The following is a 24,668-nucleotide window of genomic DNA, read 5'->3' as shown; positions in this document are numbered from 1 at the left end:
TGTAAATAAATACCTCGGCTATTATGACCTCCTGCCTTTCGTTGAGTGATTGCCTTAGAGTTACAACAATATAAATAAATATAATGAAAATAATTTTAATATACTAACACAACGCCCCTATAGATTTCCTAGTTTAAACATGGGAGCGGGGACCAGTAGATCAATTTTTTTTCAAGGGAGAAAACAAAGAGAGTGTATTTTCATCTGTGTTTGAATATTAAGCAAGTAAAATAACATTATTACCATTGTTTCAATAAATAAAATAAGTGACACCGTTTATTAGTTCCAAGTATGATCTTTAAAAACATAGACCATTTAATGTGTGTGCATCAATGTGGACAATGTTTGAAGAAGACATTTCAAAACGTCTACACGCTAACGTGATTTTTCTCGGACAGAATAGTCTCGTTCTGATCTAGACTTTAGGATCTAAACTCTGGACAAGGCAAGACGTCTGACGTCTTCTTATGTTACGACAATCAAACCCATTCAATCACACCCATTCAAGCACACCCGTTCAATCACACCCATTCAATCACACCCATTCAATCACACCCATTCAATCACACACATTCAATCACACCCGTTCAATCACACCCATTCGATCACACCCATTCAATCACACCCATTCAATCACACCCATTCAATCACACACATTCAATCACACACATTCAATCACACACATTCAATCACACCCGTTCAATCACACCCATTCAAGCACACCCGTTCAATCACACCCATTCGATCACACCCGTTCAAGCACACCCGTTCAATTACACCCGTTCAATCACACCCATTCGATCACACCCGTTAAATCACACCCATTCAAGCACACCCGTTCAATCACACCCATTCGATCACACCCGTTCAAGCACACCCGTTCAATTACACCCGTTCAATCACACCCATTCGATCACACCCGTTCAATCACACACATTCAATCACACACGTTCAATCACACCCGTTCAATCACACCCGTTCAATCACACCCGTTCGATCACACCCGTTCAATCACACCCATTCTATCACACCCGTTCGATCACACCCGTTCAATCACACCCATTCAATCAGACCCATTCAATCACTCCCAATTCAATTACACCCGTTCAATCACACCCATTCAATCACACCCATTCAATCACACCCGTTACAGACGTACTTTCATTATACGTTCCTACAATGTCCCTCGCATATTATTAGACTTAATTCGACGAGTATCTTTGTGTGCTCTGGCTGCAAGAAAACTCTCGGCACACCCCACCTTGTTAGAAAAAGAAAAAGAATTTCGGCGGCTCAGAATGCAGGAATACGGGAATACGCATGTCGCAGGGCTCTCACAGGTACCCGCTGGGAGGGGACTCTCAGGAAAAAAATATTTCAAATCCAATACTATCTCCAGAAAAAAATAATTCTAGTAAACAAAACACTTAATTCTAAAGAAAGGGATAACATTTTCAAAATTAGAATTAGATGTGCTTAAGTGTCTTATCTTTTTCATGACATACTTAAAACCATCCCGGATCCCACTTCGAGGTACCAATCAACCTAAGGGGGCGCGAACGAATTTTTTTTTTCATATAGGAAGCGCCACTGGTAAAAGTTTTAGAACCACTTGACTAACATGTGTTTCTTCAAACAATGTACATTCAATCATCAATAAAAACAAACTGGTGCTATTTGTTTTCATCTAATACTTAAGTTTGATAATTTTTTAAAACTACTCACCGGCACAAACGTTTTGCATCTAAAGTATATAAAGATTCCGCTTCAACAGAATCACTCTGATCATAACACATCTTCACCGTTGGACAATCATTGGCAAATTGTCTTTTTTCTGCCGCTGATAAAATAATAATTGAATTATATGAATTGAAAAACTATTTCTAGAACGAATAGTGAATTGTATAAAATGTGTATATACATTAGACTTACATTGTGTCCAATTCAGCACAAGTTTTGGTTGAGATATATCTGTTTTAGTGCCAGGGCAAACAAAACCGATTGGGTCAGTCGGAATACCTGTAACTACATACACAATTATTCTGATTATTTTAAGAATTTAAATATCCCGTATTATAATTAATAACGTGCTAATAAGTAATGTATCAAGTGAATCATTAACTAACCTGTTGAACAACCAAGAACATTATACTGAAGAATATTATCTGTTAAGATTTTATAGACCGTGTAAGCTGTGGATGATGATCCGTTTTCTACCATTGCACATCTACAGCTTATTTCTTTCATGCAAACATCTCTGTCTAAGATGTTCCTGGCAATAGAAGGTAGACAAGAATTTTATTTATAAAGTAACTAATGATCTTAACAATTTCCAATATGGTGAACATTTTAGGAGTAGCTAAAAAAATTGTTATATAAAAAGTATTTATTCTCAACCTCTGGTCTCATGGTCATTTTGTGTGGTGATCAAACAATTGTTTGCATAGTAGATTGAGTTCAGATGAGATGTGGATGTAGATACAGTTAGGAACAGATGAGATGTGGATGTAGATACAGTTAGGAACAGATGAGATGTGGATGTAGATACAGTTAGGAACAGATGAGATGTGGATGTAGATACAGTTAGGAACAGATGAGATGTGGATGTAGATACAGTTAGGAACAGATGAGATGTGGATGTAGATACAGTTAGGAACAGATGAGATGTGGATGTAGATACAGTTAGGAACAGATGAGATGTGGATGTAGATACAGTTAGGAACAGATGAGATGTGGATGTAGATACAGTTAGGAACAGATGAGATGTGGATGTAGATACAGTTAGGAACAGATGAGATGTGGATGTAGATACAGTTAGGAACAGATAAGATGTGGATGTAGATACAGTTAGGAACAGATGAGATGTGGATGTAGATACAGTTAGGAACAGATGAGATGTGGATGTAGATACAGTTAGGAACAGATGAGATGTGGATGTAGATACAGTTAGGAACAGATAAGATAGATGTTCACGTTCATGTAAATAAAGTAGAAAGTAAGGCGTACGTATGTATGTATGTATGTATGTATATATGTATGTATGTATGTATGTACGTATGTATGTATGTATGTATGTATGTATGTATGTATGTATGTATGTATGTATGTATATATGTATGTATGTATGTATGTATGTATGTATGTATGTATGTATGTATATATGTATGTATGTATATATGTATGTATGTATGTATGTATGTATGTATGTATGTATGTATGTATGTATGTATGTATGTATGTATGTGTCGAATAGAAATCAAAACCGTTTGACCAATCTTGATAAAACTTGGCAGAAATATTCCTTGGGTACTAACTTAGACCGTAGTGTATGTATTGTAGCCCTAAAAAAAACTTAAGACTCTCAAAAAAAAATATGACCAACTCTATGAAAGCATTATAGCTACATCAATCTAGGCTATGTTTTCCATATTTACATCAAAAAATCGAAAGGATCTAGATCTAAATCTAATTTTAAGAACTGCACTTTGCGCAGATATTATTTAATTTGACACATGAAAATACAAAATATAGTCTATTGATTTCATTATTTAATAAAATTAACCTTCAAATTTGTGTTTCAAATGTATTTTTACATAAATTCGTTCCTTATATCTGCGTATTTATAATTCCTGAAGAACATTCTTTCATTAGACATTACGAGAAAAGTTACACATCTCTACTAGGTCTAAAACTCTAATTCAACTTTAAGATGATAAGAACTTCTCTTCGCAAAAAATAGTTTTATACTTAAACACATGAATATACTAATTATAGTCCATTCATTTCATATTTTAATCAAATTAACATTCAAATTTGTTTTTCTAAAGCATTTTTCATACATTCGTTCGTTAGAGCTGCGAAGCCGTGTTGAGATATATTCTAATAGTTTCATTTATAAATCTAATTTTAAAAAATGTCACGCAGAGCGAAGCCTTCACGGGCAGAATGAACTCTAGACTCTAGATTAGTCTAGATATAGATCTATGTCTACCTCAAGATCTACTTTATACTTTAACACATGAACATACACAATTAAGTCTATTCATCTCAAATTTTAATCAAATATGTGTAGGCCTACAAGCAAATGTTTTATTTGAAAAAAATAGATTTAAGTCCATTAGCTATTTAGATAGCTCCATTCATACTATTTTTACATTCACGTATTCCCTTTAGTTATAAAATTATTATTTCGATTAATTGTTTACAAAGCACACTCAGTGACTATATCGAAAGTGATACGCAAATTAAGACCCGAGGGCCGGGGGTAAATTATGTCTAGTCTACTTTATAAAGTAGAATGTGAGGTGTATGTATGTATGTATGTATGTATGTTATGAATAGAAATCAAAACCGCTTGACCAATCTTGATAAAACTTGGCAGAAATGTTCCTTGGGTACTAACTTAGACCGTAGTGTATGTATTGTAGCCCTAAAACAAACTTAAGACCCTCAATAAAAAATTGTCCATCTCTATGAAAGAATCGTATCTTATAAATCTAGGCCTTGTTTACATGATGCGTCTAAATGATGAGACAAGATGGAGAGGTCACGCATGCGCAGAGATGAAAATTTCTTAGATCTAATTAGCCCTAATTCAAGAAAACATAATTTTGTACTTTTACACATGAACATACAAATTAGTGTCTATTCATTTCATTATTTAATAAAAAATTAACCTACAAATTTGAGTTTTTTTTTACATAAAATCGTTCGCTCTAGTATTAGCCGCATTGACACACTTTTCCAGAACTCGCGCGCACCATTACTTGCGCTGCTTAGTGATACGAATGAAATTAACGTCAGAGGTCAAAATATCGCGAATTATAAAGGCATTTTATTAAAATAATAAACTACTAAGATAATACAATTTACTTTCCATTGTGTTTTTTTAAAAGTATTTTACCCTTCAACTACCGATTAGGTTTAATTTTAAGTCTATATTTTCAATTTACTTTTTTCATTCAGATTTACTTATGCGGAGTTAGAACTATTAACAACGTAGCTACACATATACACTAGCCGTGTCGACAAACATTTCATTCATCATAGAGCGGTTTCTAGGTCAACACTAAAACCTACTGTATCTAGGCTATTTTCTAGGGCAACACAAAGTGTATAGTCTTTTACTATAATGAGCTCAAAGTTTTTGTTTATTGACTAGACTACTTTGGCATTGAAATTGTTTAAATTCTAGATCTAGATCTAAATAAAATTAAACTAACAATGTTATATATACAATTACATTCGCGCGTTCGATTTGATTATTAAATATAGTTTTATTGCTTTTTGTCACCTACAGTTTACAGTATTCACCAAGGCAACGCGTATTGAGGTCATGAACTTTCGGCTCTAAATAAAATTTTGACTAATAAATTGAATAAACTCTTTTTTGCGTTATTTTTAGATTTAAATTATTGAGAGATCAATATTTTACTCTCTTAAATATACGTTTGACTATACTTTTAATGAAGAATACACATTTTAAAAATAAATCTAAAACCTACTTTCATTTATAAAACGTAAACACGACAGCGAGATCTTTACTAGATCTAGATCTTTACTAATTATAGATCTACACTATTATACAGAAAACATTTCAACTTCTATTTGTCTACATATAGCTTTCATAATTGAAACAAAAACAAACAAAAACTAATTTATTTTATAAGTAGATATAGGTCTAGAATATAGATCTGTATACAATCATTCTCCGCTAGAGTAAACCATCTATCTTTGTCATCGATGTAGCCTCTAGATGATACTTATACTAGAAATATCTAGATTCTATATCTAGAAAGTCTAGATCTACTTATTAACTTACACTTTATACATAAAAATTTTTTAAAAATACATTCTTCAATAGCAGACTACACCAAGACAAATGCCCTGACCCCACAGATAAACTGGTACAAAATAAAGTCTATTCATTTCATACTTTAATCAAATATATGTAGGCCTACAAGCAAATGTTTTTATTTGAAAAAATGGATTTAGGTCGATTAGCTAATTTGATAGCTCCATTCATACTATTTTTACATTCACGCATTCCGCATTCGCTTTACTTATAACATTATTATTTCATTTAATTGTCTACAAAACACCCAGTGCCTACACCGACAGTGATATGCAAATTAAGACCCGCGGGTTGCGGGTAACATATGGCTAGTATAGTTATATAGTAAGGAACAGATGAGATGATGTTAATCGTGCACTAGCGGATCCAGAATTTAGGAGAAGGGGGGCGATTTTTTTCCAAACCCTAACCCACAGTAAACCCTAACCCTATGCATTAACGTGCGTATATATATATTTTTTGTTTATTCCCATATATATATATATATATATATATGGGAATAAACAAAAAATCAGTGTTTCTTAACCTTCTGCGAAAAATAAAAAAGCCTTGTTGAGGCCTCTCCCTTGACAGCTAGGGTGTCTGGGGAAGCGCTGCAAGCTCCCCCAGTGGGGTCCGGGTCCACTCGAAAGTTTATGGTGGAGGGGCCGGGATTGATGCCATCGCCACCTCCCCATCCCATCCCACCAAATCGACCAACATACTAGAGGGGAGGGGCGAAATAATCTTAAAATAGGTTGAAATATAAATAATTAGTATATATTATTAACATAACTAATAAATTTCTTTACAAAAATTCTACCGGAGTTGACAACATTCCAGGTGAACTTCTATAGGCTATAGAACCCATGATAAACGCACGTTTTGCCAACAAGATCTGGCTGTCAGCAGAATGGCCCAAACCCTGGGCCCAATCACTCATCATCACTATTCCAAAGAAAAGCAACTCTGTCTACCGTACCATCAGCCTCATAAGCCATCCCAGCAAAGTCCTGTTCAAAATTTTATAAAAATTATATCAGAAGAACAAGTGGGTTTTAGACAAGATTGCAGCCAAACAGAACTAATTCTAAACTTCATAATACTGTGTGAGAAATACATCCAACACCAAAAGAATCTTTCCCATGTCTTTGTTGATTTCAAGAAAGCTTTCAACAGCGTATGGCATAGTGCAATCTGAGCGACAATTGAAAAGTACATCAATTATACTAAAAGTAATCCAGAACCTCTACAGGAAGGCCACTAGTGCGGTGTACTTCACCAAAACATTGGGGATTGATTTGAAAGGATAATGGAAAACGCTCTCGACGGCTATGAAAGTAGTATAGGTAGCATTGCAGGAAGAAAAATTACTAACTTGCGCTTCGCTGATGACATAGATGGTCTAGCAGGGACAGAAGAAGAACTAGCTGACTTGTTGATGCGCATAGACAAGACTTCCGCAGCATATGGTATGCAAATAAATGCCGAAAAAAAAAAAGACTCGAATTGTGACCAAAAGCCAACAAGGCTTTAAAAGGGGCATCAGCATTGAAAATATTGGTCTAACAAAAGTTAAATAGCATTTTAATTTTAAGTTCTTGTTTCATTTTTTAAGACTTTCCTAACATTTTGTTTGATTTCTTAATTATTTCATAAATATGGAGGTTTTCTTTTATTTCTTAGAACACCTAGATCTAGGTATTTTGAGTTTTGTGTCACTGGTTTACCATAAATAAGACGATTAGTTTTTGTCTTATTTACTCTTAATAATTCACGTTCTTCTGGACGGGATGCATGCTAAAATTTCATTTACTTTTCTGTATTTAATCTCTTTTAGTAAATTCAGTAGTATTTTGTGTTGTTTTCATTGTTAAATGCATAATGCAATAATCTATAGTCAAACTTTTTCTCCTGAACAATTAGGTATGTCATTTAGAAACAGAAGTGGGCCAGAGACTACCGCTAGAGATGCAGATCTAAATGCTATTTTAGCTTCACCTAGCAGTCCCAGCTGCTACCCCATTATGCTTGCTCCACAAGTTTTATTTAAACGTAGACACCTAGAATTTCAAATAATTGTTGATATATCAATAGAATTTATACAAACATAAGTTACAACATACAGGCATGTTCGTCCATGGGGAAGTTCTCCAAGACTAGTTGTCTTATTTAATGCAGCATCACATTGTTGCAAAGGATTGCTTGAGTTACATTGTCTAAAATCTTGAAGGAAAGGAAACTGGTTAGGACATAGCTGTACGAAAATAAAGTATCATGACATTACAAATAAGATGTAAGCTAATAAAAAACTTGCAATGTATTTGCTATATTCTAAGTTACTTACTATCGCAGACAAAGTCTGGAACAGGTGGGATAACTGAAGAAATAACAATAGAATGAGTTGTAGATTTAGTTGTACTAAGTAAACAAGATTTCTTCATCTAAAAATATCAGTTTATTAAATTATGACATTTATACCAGGAAAAGGATTTATTTAGTTATTCGTTTTTCTATATTACATCTTGATATCAGAGCATGCTCTAGGGTGCAGGGACATTGTAAGGGGAGAGATATTTGTGCAATCCAGAAAATCCTGAGCTCTATTGATTGGAGCATGAAGTGTTCAAGAAAGAAAAAGTCAATTCGAGCCAATGCATTCAAAGTAGTACTAGTTGAAAACATTAGCTGTAATTTAAATGTAATTAGTAAGAGCTGTGACAGGACATAGCTGTAACTTGATATCTCTAGTTGAGACTTGACAGAACATAGCTGTAACTTGATATCTCTAGTTGAGACTTGACAGAACATAGCTGTAACTTGATATCTCTAGTTGAGACTTGACAGGACATAGCTGTAACTTGATATCTCTAGTTGAGACTTGACAGGACATAGCTGTAACTTGATATCTCTAGTTGAGACTTGACAGGACATAGCTGTAACTTGATATCTCTAGTTGAGACTTGACAGGACATAGCTGTAACTTGATATCTCTAGTTGAGACTTGACAGAACATAGCTGTAACTTGATATCTCTAGTTGAGACTTGACAGGATATAGCTGTAACTTGATATCTCTAGTTGAGACTTGACAGAACATAGCTGTAACTTGATATCTCTAGTTGAGACTTGACAGAACATAGGTGTAACTTGATATCTCTAGTTGAGACTTGACAGGACATAGCTGTAACTTGATATCTCTAGTTGAGACTTGACAGGACATAGCTGTAACTTGATATCTCTAGTTGAGACTTGACAGGATATAGCTGTAACCTGATATCTCTAGTTCAAAAATTTGATAGCAATGCACCACTATTAAAAATTTGATAATACAAAACAACAACAACAACAACAAAGAAAACATTATAAAAATATTATATATATAGGCCTTAAGAGAAGGGCTGATTCTTGGGTCTTAGAGAAAGGGATCATGGGTTTCCCATGCACTAATCCCCTCTGACTGGCTGCACAGATTCACTCACTTGATCTTGCTGATGTTATACAAAGGATTTTCGTGAAATCTGTTTGGCGTCAAGTTAGTAGCAGGAGCTGTTGAGGGTATACAAGTTGACTCCTAAAACCTTAGCACTGTAAGGAAACTGCAAGGAAGCAGAGGCTTAAATCTTACAGAAGCTTTTCAACATTAAATTATGAACTGAACAGATTCTTAAAAATGAAACATACCGTTGTTGCAAAGACTAGAGAACTCGTGATATCTAAGTGCCATTGTTTCTGATAATTTAAAAAGTACTAGTCCGCAAGAGCAAGTTACATTTAATAAACATTGTATTTGTGATGACATTACGCTGTAAGAAAACAAAAAAAAAACAACATTAGAAATGATTGGAAAATGAATGTCATTGTGAAGAGGGTAGAGTCTAGATTACGTCTATACTGGGGGGGGGGGGGATAATCACAAAAAGTGTCACTGATAACATGGTCACACAATTTTTTATTCAAGATCATGAAAATGTCTATGCATCATTAGTAATTCTTAGAGACAGTTTAGAGAATATAATATGAATAAAATGAACCGTACAAAAATGTTAAGATGATCTTCAACCAAGGACTCCTAAGAAGAACTCCGACTGGCAACAAGACGACTAGGGCTTCCCGTTGTGCCCTGGGTTTAAGTTTGAGTTTAGGAACATCGGCACAATTTAGGCCATGTCGTGCCCGTAATCCTTTAAAGATCACTTCCCCTATATATAACAAGGGCTAAATTCTATACAGTTAATTCATTAAAAACAAGGTCTATTCACAGTTAAAATAGTAAAGGTAGTAAAAATTTAATAATTTGGTAAAAATCTTATGTAAATATTATATGTTCACAATTCATAAATCAGATCTTCGTAGACAACTCCACTTCCCGGATAAACCCCAGTACCTTCCCTGGGTCGACATTGTCGAATAGTGTTTTTAAGTTGTGTGCTCTGAAAAAGTCCCTGACATCCTGGTATCTGGGGCAATCAATGAGGATATGTTCCACGGTGAGGCGAGAGTCACAGTACTCAGTAGTCATAGTACACAGTAGTGCCCTGGCAAAAATTAATTGTACGACGTATTGGCCTCATTACTCTCATGAAGGTCGCTGACACTGCAGATCATTGGCGTAGCCAGGAATTTTTTTCGGGGAAGGAGGTTGGGGGGGGATTTTTTTTATATTTCCCCGCCATATATATATATTAAGCTTGTCTTCGAGCCTTTGTACCCTGGAGTAGGTTCTTACAGAGGGGGAGCGATGTGAGCTCCCTCTGCGGGGTTCGGGGCGTCGCCAAGTACTATTTCCGGTATTTAAAACAAAAAAAATCTTTTTCTGAGGTATCTTCAGTGCATTATCAGTTCATTTAGTTCAAAACCGAAATCTGTTATTCAATAATGGAGTCCAGTGAATGGTAGAAATTTGTAACCCCTCTTGACAAAGCTCGTAAAATTTGGTGACTGTAGTTTGCTTTAGATTCTATATCGAAAAGGGAAGTTTTATCGTCAAAACCATCTGTTGGGGGTGGGGTTTTAAACTAAAAATCTCTAGCTGAAAAGTGAAAACCCACTTAGCTACCCTCGTAGAATTTTGCGTGTGTTTGCTTTAATTGTATATTGAAGAGGTGGTTTTTAGCTTCAGACCCCACTGGGGTTTAAACTCTAGAAAGGGATTTTAACTCATATATATATATATATATATATATATATATATATATATATTGTTCTGTTGTCACAGATAAATAAATAACATAATGTAGACATTAATTAATAATAACAATAATAATAACAGAGACTTTGTGTTTTTCAAGTAGACAAAGAAGACTATCTTTTTAGTTCTCACATCCTGTTACGTATTTTCTCACAAAACATAAACAACAAACAAGACGTAATATCATATAATATTAGCACATCCTTCCTTTTGAAGTTCTTATCACAGCCTTCTTTTTAAAGTTCTTAAGACTGATATCTACAAGGAACTTTAACAACTCGACCATTCTGGTTGTCTTGACTTGCACAACAAATTCTCTAGACGTTGGTCTATAAATGTCTGTTTCGTTTGTTCCAACAGTTTGCTGTTCATTGTCTTCATCGGTATCATAGTACCCAGAGATGTCTTCATCGGTATCATAGTACCCAGAGATGTCTTCATAGAAACTCTTGTTCAAAAAACGTTGATTTCTTCTGTAGGTTTTTCCATGGATGGCGGAGAATGGACCATTGACCAACCCCACCTTGTCCCATGGATATTCCAGTTAAAGTTTCAGACCCAGTTGTTCTTTTAACTCAGTATTGGAGCAAATTGCCAAGACCGAAAACTTCTTTAAAATACGGGGATTAAATTATATATATATATACGACGTATATAAAGCCTGAGGAAACACCCAGCCGACACTAAATGCCAAGCAAAAGTAAGAAAAAAAAATCATACGAGCTCATACGTCGCCTCGTAAAAGATCTACGCAAGGCAGTTTCTTTTCTTCAGGGGCGTTGTTTAAGAATTACGAAACTTTTACAAAATAGTATGTCACTAATATAAGTTATATATGTTATAAATTATATTTTTATATCCAGTCGCCCCAACCCTTATTCTTGAATTCCATAATGCAGCATATATAGGCGTTTTTTTTATATACATAGGGTTAGGGCTCATTGGGCGTTAGGGTTTTAAAATAATATCAATATCACACTCCTTGAAGAAGCTCTTTTAAACACAAAATCCCTCTTGGCTACGCTTATAATATCTGGTGACTGTTGTATACTTTAATCTTATATTGAAGAGGCGGTTTTATCATACAAAAATTTCGGAGGGGGTTTTAAACTCATTGGCTTTCCTGGCTGACTCAGGCAACCCAGTCCATGCCCCCAAAAAAAACAAGGGGGGGGGGAGAACACGTTTTCACAGCTCGCTACGGATGGCTGCGCGCTGGACTGTCAAACCCTGCCCGCTCCCATCCCCCTTCGTCCTGCGGGAGGCTTGGACTAGGAAGTAAACTATCGTCAACTCTGAAGGAACATCCGAAATATGTAAAACATTTTACAAACACTAAATAGCAACGTCGTACTTAAGCATTGTGACCAAGAAGTCATGGAAAGAGAACAGGTAATCTACTATGTATATTTATAGGTCACTAAATAGCAGGGCCGGAATTAAGCATTGTGGGGCCCTTGCGAAACGGATGCGAAGTTTGGTTAGGGAAGCGGATAAGTGAAATTTAAGAGTTTGTATTAGAAAATAAATTCGTCTATGCATTTTATTCATTCTTTACTACGTACAGAATTACTTTACGAGCCTTGCGTGTAGCAAAGTCATATAGTACATCATAATAATTCTGTTTCCTACACAGATCAAGCTCAATAGCAAGAATTACCAAAAATTTCAATCTATCTGCCTGGTCGTGAGGTTTGCGCGCTGGACTGTCGTTCGGATTTATCGATGGTCGAGGGTTCAAATCCTGCCCGCTCCCATCCCCCGTCGTCCTGCGGGAGGTTTGGACTAGGAAGTAAACTATCTTCAACTCTGAAGGAACATCCGAAATATGTAAAACATTTACAAACATCTTTTAGAATTGTTGACTCCAAGTAATTCTTCATTAGTTTGAGGCGCGAGAAGCTTCTTTCACCAGATTACACAACAACGGCTAATGCATAATGCCTTTATTATTTATTGCGCGTAGGCTTGGCATTTTCCATATTGAATGACACCCCAAAATGACAATTTTTATGTAGATATTTCGTATATTTTAAGGACTTTTTCGTATATTTTTGCGATTTCGGGAGATTTCCACGAGCTCCCGGTAAATCGACAGGAGGGCGCGGGAAATCTGTTTTAAAATGGTTTAATTTAATAATTTATACACCTTGAATTAGCGCGGGTCCTATGAAAGTTCGGGGCCTACTGCGGTCACATAGGTTACAGTGGCCGGTCGACAAGGATTGTTATAAACCTGATGATGACACAGATGGGAGTTGTTCTGTGTGTGTTACTAGACGAGAGGTTAGCCGTAACGAGTACACGCCAGTTCGGGAAGGATCTGTGTTGTAAATAGTACCCACTCAAATCAAGTCCAATGTAGTCATGTGATCAACCAGAATGGTCAAGTGACGTTCCATTCGGTTCTAGAAGGCCTAAAGTGACCCTATATAAGAGCGAATGTGTCAGAGTCAAGTCCTTCACGTTACCTCACAATGTCACCAGTACGAGGCGAAGTCAGAACTAGCATGGTTTGAAGTCGGTCCGGAACAGAGGCAAGGTTTTTGTAGTCAGTGTTTTGTTGTTGCTAATTGTACAGTATTGGCTGTGATTTATTTGACATTAAACGTTATTTTGGAGCCCTGAGTTGTCAAGCTCTTTGAGTCGGTTGTGTCGTGTGGTGCAGTGAACAGTGAGCCTGGATGGTGAGACACGTTACTTATAATTAAAGAGCATATAGTATAGATGTAGATCTACTGAAAATAGGCCTAAATATGTTTTTTTTTTAAATAAGTGGATCTTATTTTCGTGTCTAGACTTAAATTATAAGCATGATATGTTGCTACGTCATATAGAAGTGTGACGTGGCAACGAGCTATTGGTCTAAACTGTCCCACAAGTTGTGACGCTGCAAGTAAGTGTTCTGGCTTTCTGTAACGATTGGTATCCGTCAAATCGGCCTTGCACGACGTGTCGCTTACATACGTAAACAATGAAATACGCTCAGAAGACTGCAGATGCAGCAAAATTAAAGACTGTTTTTGCTGAAAACTATATACATCTAGAATCTAAGGAATATTTATTAATTGCAGTCAATGACTAAACCATTTGAACTGTAGCAGTTTTCTCCACACACACTCGCGCGTTTTCATACTGATGTTTCGTGGAAAATTCCTCAAATTCACTTTGACAATTATGTGGATTCGTAATTCTAACCAAGATCTAGAGGAGAATTAGATTAATGTCTAGATCTGTTTAGAAATATACATTTAAAAAAACTGGAACGAAAGATGATTACGCTTCTAAAAAAAGTTAATAAGTGCTTAGAGCAGATCGGTGTACTTTAGACATTTAAATGACGACTTTAAAAAACATATTTGGGTCGAAATTGCAATAAATCGTTTTTGGAAAATTTAACGGCTGGGTTTTCTATCATGAAAATGGCTTAGTTGTTCTAGGCTTAAGCTAATTAAATAATTAATAACAGATACAATTTTCGTATTTATCATCCACGTAAGTGGTAGTTAGTGATTATCAGTGAGTTATCCGAGACAAGGATTTTATATTGTTATATATGTGTGATGGGCTGAGATTGCAGAAAAAAATCGTTTTAGGTAAATGTAACTGCTGAGGTTTCAATTAAAAAATATCTTAATTGTTGTAAAACAAAGGTAAGGAGTAACAGGTTAAAGTTTTTATCGTCCACCGCAAGTTGGAGAATTTGTAATAAATGAATGAGGCTTTATATAACCTTCTTCGTCCTGACCACTCATTCATTTAGTCAGATCACTTCATCTCCCAGAACCAGGGGGCCAAGCCTCGCTCGGAGGAATAATTTATAAAGGAAAAATATTTACTCAAACTTATTTTAGAAACTTTTTTTAATGATGAAAATGAGCGATCGGGTAAAGAACTACCAATCCGAAGTGTTGTTTTTGTGTTTTTTTAGTTCTAAATGACATTGTACATGCCATACATGCGATTCGAAGAGAAAGTCCCCCAGTAGTCTAGAAAAACCACAGTCGTAAACTATAGGCCTATTATTGGCTTGATAGAAAGTCTTTGCAGAGTAACTTCTCAAATGGTTACATTCAGACATTTAATATTGCCATTAGTATATTCATTATGGCTTTAGTCGAAACATCAAGTGATATCTCTACGTTGTTGGGTAAAACATACACTTTGTATTAAAATAAAATAGCGCATTTTTCCCTAAGAGACTTAAAAGCATTTCATTAGTACTGTAAAGAAGCGTTTCCCTTTGAGCACCTCTGTTATGCTGAACACCTTTAAGCTCACTAAAAAGCCTTTGGCAGATGTTAGAGCCCCATACGGTTTACGTGCCCTGCCCAGCGTGACTGTCGGGAATTTCATACCGGCGTTCTCTAAAACATCGCTGTTTGTAGTGCGGTCTAGCCACCGTATGTCCATGATGGTGTGCACGAAAGCGTTCAAGAAGTCTTAGTTGCTTTCTGTAAAGTACCCATGTCTCAGATCCACTTAGAGAGGTAAAGAGAACCACTGTTTGGTAGACACTGATTTTATAGGCAGGTGGAACGATTTATATTGCCACACTCTTGCTTGGAGGCGTCCAAAAGTACTACTGGCCCTGATCAGACGCTTACAACCTCCTTTAAAGACTATCAATCTAAAGAGTTGCTTTTTCGTTCAGCTAGTTCTCAATGTAAATGTACATGACAATTAGAATAGAAAATCTCTTAAGTCCCCCAAACAGTGTAGAAAAGCCACATTTCACGTCGTGCCGTTTTACATTGCATCCTTTGCGTAAAACTATTGGGCTATTATTGGCTTGGAAGAAACGTTTCCGTTGGGCACCTCTGTTACACCGAACAATATGCTCGTCCCCACTTCCCAGCCTGACTGACGGACTATAAGAAGTTCATACCGGCTTTTGTCATCCATCCATCCATCCCAGTGGTGCTACAGCCCGTGGAGGGATATGGCCTGCTTTTACAGATCACTCCATTCAGATCTCTCCTGGGCCTTCCGTCACCACGCCCTAACCCCAAGCTTTTACCGAGGTTTATAGTTAAATCAAAAGAGGCTGCAGCGTACGCAAACTCGATGACCTCTAGATGGATATTATGTTTAGTGTGAGCAAGTAAGGCGTAGAGAAGCTGTGTTATGACCATTTCCTTTGTTTTGGTACGGGACAGTAGGCACCGAAGCATGAACATAAGGTAATAATTCACCAGCAAAATAATAATAATAATAATAAGGCTTGTCTTCGAGTCCGAAAATTAATGAGGATTGCAGTATTCTCCGTGGCTACGCAGCCCCAGCTGTGACCTACATATTTTGCCACATCCAGGGCAAGCATAACCATTGTCCGCGGTGCTCGATTAAGATTTTCTTTTAGCGTCTGCGTCTGTCTTCGGCAGCAGATTTTCTTTTCGTCTCAAATGAGTATCCGCGGCCTTTGTCTAGCGGGAATTCTTTAATACGCTGGACAGAACAGTATCCTGTATGGGAGACGAATCTCAGACGAACGCATGCCAAAGGCAGTTATTTTTGGTGAGCTAAAAAAGTGGTCGACGTAACACCGAAACGCTTCAAAGACCAGCTTAGGCGCCAACTTGCCTTAGCTGACATAGAAGAGAGCACCTGGTTGAATGCGGCCTCAGAACGTTTCTTTCATAGTTCTATAATAAATCAATCTACAATAAGATGGTGCGCAAATGTTTAATTAGGTCTATTGATTCTTTAAAACTCGTTATTGTTTGCAAAGAAATATTTTAGTGTACTGCGGTAAGCCTAGTGACGTAAGCAGCGTTTTTCCCGATTACGTCATGGAAAATTTTCATTCATAGAACATTCTAGCCAAAATTAATTTTTTGATAATGAGACATTTTCAAACCGATCGATCTCGAGTTTTCCCAATGTGGCCAATGAGTTGAGAATTTTTTCTCACTAATATGCACGTACCTTGCAATTTTAAAGAAAATCGTTAGAGCCGTTTTAGAAATAGAATTTATATAAATATATACATACATACAAGGATTGCTCGCTAAATATATAGTATATAGTATTAAAATAGGATATATATACATACATACAAGAAATGCTAGCTTAAGAGTATACGAGTACCAGGAATTGCTCGCTTATTCGTATAGGATTTTCTGTGAACAATAAAATACACAAATTAAACATTTTCTCTCTTTAACTTAAGCTTAGGACCAATAAGCCATTTTCAAGGTTGAAACCGCAGCTGTTAAGTTTACCAAAAATGATTTTTCATTCTCAATCTCTACCAAATAGGTCTTTAAAAGCCGACATTACAATGTTTTAAGTACAAAACTATAGTTTCTTCCACTTTAAGCGCTTATAAACACTTTTTAGGTGCGTTACTTTCTTGAGTTCTATTTGTTCTGTATTTCTTCCTGGATCTTGATCCTAAATCTACTGCTCTTCTCCTCTTGGTGCAGACAACTGTCCAACTGAAGGTGTGACATTCTCCTAGGATCAGTAGGATTAAATGCATTTTTACATCTGTATGAGATCGTGTGTTTGTGTAGAAAATTTGTACTATTTGAAATGTAAAAAATGTTGTTAATGAAAATGTGTAGAACAATTTTCAAACGACTAAATCGTAGGCCTCTATTAAATCTAGATTTACACGTAGTCCTCTATTCTAAATAAAAAATTATAAGTCCTAAAATTGTTCAGTGAATATAAAGGCCTATTCAAAGTGTGTTTTTTTTTGGGGGGGGGGTATAATATGGTTTGCTAAGATGGTTATTCTAAATAAGCTGACTCTCTAGACCTAGTTCATGACTGATAAAAAATAAATATGTCAGGAGTGGACTTAGTTGCCAATAGAGATATAATTGTAATACTGGCAGTTCCACAAGGGTCAAAAGTGTAGGTTGTTTGGGGGGGGGGGGAAGGTTAATTACTTTTAGTGTGTACATTTAAAAAAACAGGCATAAATCAAGTTAACTTCTACAAATACCAATATTTTACATTAACAGGCTTATTCATCAAACAGATATAAAGAAGTGATGCTCATGTTTGTGTAGAAATAAGATTTGCAGAGAATTTTAAACAATAATAAAGAACAATACATACATGCAAATATCTGGTAAGTTCTTTTTGTTAAATGCAATAGAACCATCTTGATCAAATTGTAAGAGACATGATTTAATGGCAGGGCATTGGACAATTTCATTCCTAATAGACTGATCTATTTCTGTAATAAAACATGTTTAAATGTGAATAGAACAGGAGAACAACATAAGAACAACATAATAACAACACAAATTGATTACATTTTTTTTGTAACAAAAAAAATTGCAGGTACACATGTTTATTTTATTTTAAATTTATATTTGTGTTAAATTGCAATATAGATCTATATAAGCAATATAAAGCTTGGGAACAAATCAACAGGCGTAGCCGGTACGGTATGCAATGCTAATATTAATGAAATGATCACCCAATGATATAAATCAACTAAAAAGCAATAATCCGCCGCATTCATTCACTAAAATCCAATCTATGCTGTAGAGCTGCACTTTAGGTGCTGATAGTGAACGCATAATTGTGATGATCTAAATGAACAGCGAGACTGTAGCGTAGATTAACAGAGAGATGACGCTAGGCTTTCATAGAGGTGTTACAAATGAACAGTGACAAGTAGAGGTCAACGTGTGACCCCAGCGAGATGACACAGCAGCCGGTGTTCTCTGGAATCTACGCGTATAAACAAAGACAGGATGTGACGTGTCCTTACGTGTTAATTCAGAAGGTACTAGCAATGTCCAGTGACAGATAGAGGTCACAACTTGTCACCCCGGCAAGATGACACTGCAGCCGATGTTTTCTGGAATCTACATGGAATACGGCTCGATGCAAGTTGAGAAGAGATGAATTGCAACAAAGTGAAGAGATGAATTGCAACGAAGTATAGCTAACTGTAAACTGACAGTTATTGTACAGTCTTCTACGCTACATGTTACAGTGACGAATTGTTAGAGTTAATAGTCATTAAAGTTATATGAAACTGAAATTTTAGTCGTCAAGTTCTTTACAGTGTTTTTATTTGTATGCCCATTTAGCAAGAAGATTCAGAAATACGTAACAATTGGTGTCAGAAGTGGGATCTTTCTGGCTAGAATGTGTTCCATCAAACTTCTTATTGAACTTGACATGAAAGAACTTAGACAAGAGCTTCGAGAAAGAGGTCTACAGCTTAACGGAAATAAGGAAACGCTAACAGCACGTCTCAGACAAGCCCTGTTGGAGGAAGATGAGAATCCGGACACTTGCCAATTTGAAATCAAACCTAATATGACTGAGCTGCTGAGAACTTTGCAATACAAAATGAACTCGGTGAATGAGAGCATCAAGGAGATCAGAAATCAACACCCGATTTTCTTCATTTAACCATTTGATCAAAGCCATGAATGAGAATGAACAAATAGTTACCAAGCCCAACAAGACAGAAGAACACAAACAAATACGATAAAAGATCAAACTAGAATCATGATTAACGAGCTGCTGAACACCCAACATTATCAGATTGAGTCGACAGCTGAAAGAGCTACACCATTGATGAACAGCGAACAATTGTCTAACCAAGAATGTGGCGATACAGACAATTACGATAAAGATGCTGGTGATGGCTGTGCTGTCTGTGACTGTGATAGCAAACCAAACGAATGTGGCCAACAAGAAATGAAAAGAGACGGTAGCAGAATGAGTGCGCTGAAGAAACAATAGTAGAGACCTATAGTTTGACCGAAGCTTTAGCTACAAATATACCTGATATGAGTACCTCAGCCAGCCAAACAGATCAAGACAACGTTGGGTCTGCGTCCAAGCCTGTTGCTGTGGGCCTTAAAGACTTCTGTCTATCTGCCAGTGTCTACGAGAGGAACTCGAAACTTGATTATTGCACCCATGCGTTTGACAAGAACTGTACTTTAGAAGAAGACTGAATGCCAAGAACTACACCAGCAAGGTCTGGACTTAACAGAAGCTTGTCCAGCTGTCAAGATCAGCGCGAGAAGCCCTGGTGAAAGTCAAGGAAACACAGTAGAATCTGATGCTGAAGTTGATGGACCTTTGCACGTTGAATGTTACCAACCTGCCCCACAGTCGAGTCCTTCAGACTCGGATGAAGGTGCTGACGTATTTGACAACTTGCCTTCATGTGAACTTGCAGCTCATTCGCAAAGCATCCATCGAAGAATAATGCTGAAACAACTTGTTAGATCAACAGTCTTGATGACTACAGGTATGAAATGCAATACCTTCCTATGTGCTAAGTGGCTGCCATCAGCATTGATTGACAAGAAAGCAAGACAACGACATCAACGCAACCAAAGAAATATCAAATGGAGGAGGCGGAGAAAGCGATACATGCAGAGTGCAACGTGGATGGCCCCAACAAGATCAAGATACAAGAACACCCCTTCTCCCACTCATAGACCCCCACCTGCATTGATGAAACTCCACAGCCCATGTTGTTAGAAAACAAGCCTACCACTTCTCCCACTGATAGACCCCCACATTCACTAACGAAACTCCATAGCCCATGTTATTAGAAAGATTCTGTCCAGAATTATCAGACCAAAGACGAAAGCCTTACTATCAGTTGAAAGTGTGAAGCCACTAAAGAACATTCCTCATGAGAATAGGTTTGATGAAGTATAACAGAGGTTTTAGAAGAACGATAATCAAGTCAGAAGTCAGTTGCTGTACTGTGATGAACATGTGTATCTCTGAAGAAGCTCTGTAAAAAGATTCTTGAAAATGTACAGCTCAGCCAGTGAAGCACGAACTCGTTAGAATGCTGATGAATTTTCTCGACAAGGGTGCCCAATGTCGTCATCTGAAGGTCGATGTTTCCATACCAAGATTGATGAAAACATTTGTGAGGAACTGCTGAAAAATGAGGATTTGGCTCCCATTCGTCTATGGAAAGAAGATGGACAACGGCCAGATTGAAAAAAACATCTCTGAGAAGGGGGCAACCACCAAAGCTTCCTTCTTGATCGTCGATCGATTTCTTCAGTATCGTGATGAAGTGGAATCTGTTCGGGACGAACAGATCTAAGAAGGGGGCAGCGTTACAAATGAACAGTGACAAGTAGAGGTCAACGTGTGACCTCAGCGAGATGACACATCAGCCGGTGTTCTCTGGAATCTACGCGTATAAACAAAGACAGGATGTGACGTGTCCTTACGTGTTATTCCAGAAGGTACTAGCAATGTCCAGTGACAGATAAAGGTCACAACTTGTCACCCTGGCAAGATGACAGTGCAGCCGATGTTTTCTGGAATCTACATGTATAAACAAAGACAGGATGTGACGTTTCCTCACGTGTTATTCCAGAAGATACTAGCAGTGTTTGTGCAAACTTTGGAGAAGTGATTAGGGACTCTATATAAGCCAGAGAGTTAATGTGAAAGTCAGTCGTGAGTGAGTCGTCGGTACTGTTGTCTACTGTGCGAGACAGTAGAAGAGAGATGTGTACGACTCGATGCATGTTAACTAGGGTAGAGTTAACTGGAGTGAACTACTGTCGTTAAAGTCTATACAGCGAACTACAGTGGACTTGAGCCATTACAGTCGCTACAGTCGATGTAAGACGTGTGCGGCTCTAATTCGGTAGACTTGAGTACGAATTGGTTCAGTTTTGGAGACCTGGAGCGACACTGGGAAGTGTGTCGTTGGTCTGTTCTGTGGAATACGGCTCGATGCAAGTTGAGAAGAGATGAATTGCAACGAAGTGAAGAGATGAATTGCAACGAAGTATAGCTAACTGTAAACTTACAGTTATTGTACAGTCTACTACGCTACATGTTACAGTGACGAATTGTTAGAGTTAATAGTCATTAAAGTTATATGAAACTGAAAGTTTAGTCGTCAAGTTCTTTACAGTGTTTTTATTTCTATGCCTACTAATACATTTAGCCAGAAGATTCAGAAATACTTAACAGAGGTAACATCGTACGTGATAGTGACTGAGACTAGACTGCTCCCGTTGTGAATTAAACAGTTAAACTTCTTCATTAGCCTGTTGGTTGTTCACTCTGTTTGTGGAGTTGTATTATTCGTCTGTATGTCTGTAGCCACAGACTCGCTAGTAATTTGACACGTACAGACACACGCAACCTATTGGCTGAACAGTACAATGTATACAGACGCAAATTAGACTTTACATCTCTACAATGCGTATTCTATTCTAATGTCAATCCCATGCACTATCTCAAGACATTTGTTTCTAATCATCTACACACTTGGACTCCGCCTACTACCAGGTTCTCTGTATGTGTACAGAGTGTACTTGGTAAACTTACTCATTTCATTCTACATTCATCTGAGCTGTCAACTTCTGAGTGATTGACTTAGACTAAACTTAGAGCATTTGGTGAATTCAAAAAGTAAGCAATACATTTTCTACGTCCTAATTCTATGTCAAAGAACACATTTTGGACTAATTTCAAAATTATTGTTTATCGGTGTAAATAATTTTTTAGCATTGACATTACTACAATAATGCTTGACTAAACTTGACTTGTTTATAAAAGTATGAAAGCACATAATTGTACTTCTGTATCAAAGTAACATAATATATACTTGTACACATATAGCACTTACCTTGACTTGTGTTTAATATTAATGTTTTCTTGTCTGCAGTAATCTGTTGATCATCTGACAGAGACACAAACTTTTAGTGCGATTATTTTTCTCTTAATTACTAATAAATGTTAGATTTTAAAACAAGAAAAAAAAAACCCTCTTTTATAGAAAGATTATTTGGCCCCTAATAACTAATGAACGTTAGATTAGAAAGAAAATATAACAATATTTACCTAACCCATCCCCCCCCTTACCTCGGAGAAAAAAATCCTTAAGTGAATGTATAAATAGCTTGACTTCAAATACAAAAAAAATCTAATAAAATACTCAGAAAGACACAAAGATAAAGGCACATTCCTCGTTCCATATGCTAAGACCAATTTGCGCAAATACTTCTTCTTCCCTAGTGCTATTACAGTATGGAATGGGTTGCCTGAGCCAGCCAGGAAAACAAATGACTTGGCAGAATCTAAGTCATTGGTTAACATGTATGACTAGATGCATGACGCGTAGGACATAGTCTTCTTTTTTGAAGTAACGTCTGTAGTTTATAAGATAAGATATATTCCAATGAGAGTTCTTTAGATCTAGACTTAGACGGTGTGCAAAAAATGTTCTTGAACATGAATTGATTCAACTCTTGAATGGTTAGGACCTACATTCGGAAATGAGTTCAAATATTTGCGGGTTCATTGGTTGAAGTTGTTCTAGTTGATGTTGTATCATTTAGGGTTTCAGTTCTAGTAGAAGAAGGTTTCATACTATCAAGAGATTTCAGTCAAGTTGATATTAATTTGAAAGTCTACATACATGTTTAGTTGGAAGAAGTTTAATACAGAAGAAAGAAAGAAATTTTACACTGAGCATGGTAAAAATAAAGTAGGTCTGTATTAGATTACTTACTAAACTACCTAATAGTTAGCTTATGTCAGCTCCATTCTACCTACTTTACTAAAGATGTGCAACTTTTGACGAATTATTAAATCAAGAATATCCATTTTGAACTATTTTTTTGTTCTACTCACTACTTAAGTCATCTAATCACCAAGTCAGTAAAGTCATCTAATCACCAAGTCAGTTAAGTCATCTAATCACCAAGTCAGTTAAGTCATCTAATCACCAAGTCAGTTAAGTCATCTAATCACCAAGTCAGTTAAGTCATCTAATCACCAAGTCAGTTAAGTCATCTAATCACCAAGTCAGTTAAGTCATCTAATCACCAAGTCAGTTAAGTAATCTAATCACCAAGTCAGTTAAGTCATCTAATCACCAAGTCAGTTAAGTAATCTAATCACTAAGTCAGTTTAAAAGACTACCGAGTCCATACAATGATGTTATGTTTTGTTGACTTAACTAAGTGTATGTCAGATTGGATTGAGACTACTTACCTGGGCAGGGGAAACCAATCTGAGAGGATGAAAATGTTAGGCCTAAAATGATATAAGTGAGAGGTATTAAGAGTTATTATAATAGACTCAAGACACATCTAAATCATTTTAATGAAGAGTTTCTTCATAGTTTATGAAATAAGAAAGTAAAGCATTTATTCACAAAACTACATGAACTAATAGCGTAGCAAAAGTAATCCTAACAAGATTACAATTCAAAGAGAATTTGTGTTTTATTGCAGTTTTACACAAACTCGGATGCTCAGGAAGTCATCTATTTGATAAACAATGCAATATATATACTGGAATTATCCACCGACTACGCCCGATGATTGTTCTTATGCTATATATTGTTTATTTTACCATGGACCCATTACTTTTTTTTTCTTATTTATAACAGTAAAAATATAAAAGGTCCATTAGTTAACTCTACCCCATAGATTCCTTTGACCAGAGAATTCTAGTTTATATTGCGTTGAATTGGACTGGCCCATAATTTCAAGTATCACTTCTTCCTCCTCCTTAACTCCGCCTTAACAAATAGTTTAATTTACACACTGCACTATTCTTCTGCATTTCAGTTCTTCATTGAAATAATTGAACTAGGCTGGATGAGGAGTTTGGCTTTCGCCCTTTTTTCTTATTACACCCTGCAAATCGTAATT

The 24,668-nt window shown here is 36.4% G+C and overlaps 1 protein-coding gene across 5 annotated transcripts in view; it reads right to left on the bottom strand.

Annotated features, from left to right (window-relative positions):
* The window catches only part of LOC106076176 (uncharacterized), a 161,797-nt gene that overhangs the window by 47,221 nt on the left and 89,908 nt on the right, over positions 1 to 24,668 (bottom strand). For all 5 annotated transcript variants that reach the window (XR_008780024.1, XM_056043124.1, XM_056043121.1 and 2 more), the window contains exons 10-18: positions 24,004 to 24,045; positions 22,634 to 22,687; positions 18,094 to 18,214; positions 9,516 to 9,637; positions 8,181 to 8,213; positions 7,960 to 8,059; positions 2,127 to 2,272; positions 1,933 to 2,025; positions 1,726 to 1,840 (exon numbers count right to left, since the gene is read on the bottom strand). Coding sequence is in view for 4 of the 5 variants with exons in the window: in XM_056043124.1 (XP_055899099.1) it covers positions 1,726 to 1,840; positions 1,933 to 2,025; positions 2,127 to 2,272; positions 7,960 to 8,059; positions 8,181 to 8,213; positions 9,516 to 9,637; positions 18,094 to 18,214; positions 22,634 to 22,687; positions 24,004 to 24,045 (826 nt within the window). In the remaining variant the exon portion in view is untranslated. The remainder of the gene's footprint in view (positions 1 to 1,725; positions 1,841 to 1,932; positions 2,026 to 2,126; positions 2,273 to 7,959; positions 8,060 to 8,180; positions 8,214 to 9,515; positions 9,638 to 18,093; positions 18,215 to 22,633; positions 22,688 to 24,003; positions 24,046 to 24,668) is intronic.

The sequence above is a fragment of the Biomphalaria glabrata genome, chromosome 10 (assembly GCF_947242115.1).
Source record: "Biomphalaria glabrata chromosome 10, xgBioGlab47.1, whole genome shotgun sequence".
NCBI classification, from domain to species: domain Eukaryota; kingdom Metazoa; phylum Mollusca; class Gastropoda; family Planorbidae; genus Biomphalaria; species Biomphalaria glabrata.
This window is presented reverse-complemented; position numbering and strand designations above follow the sequence as displayed.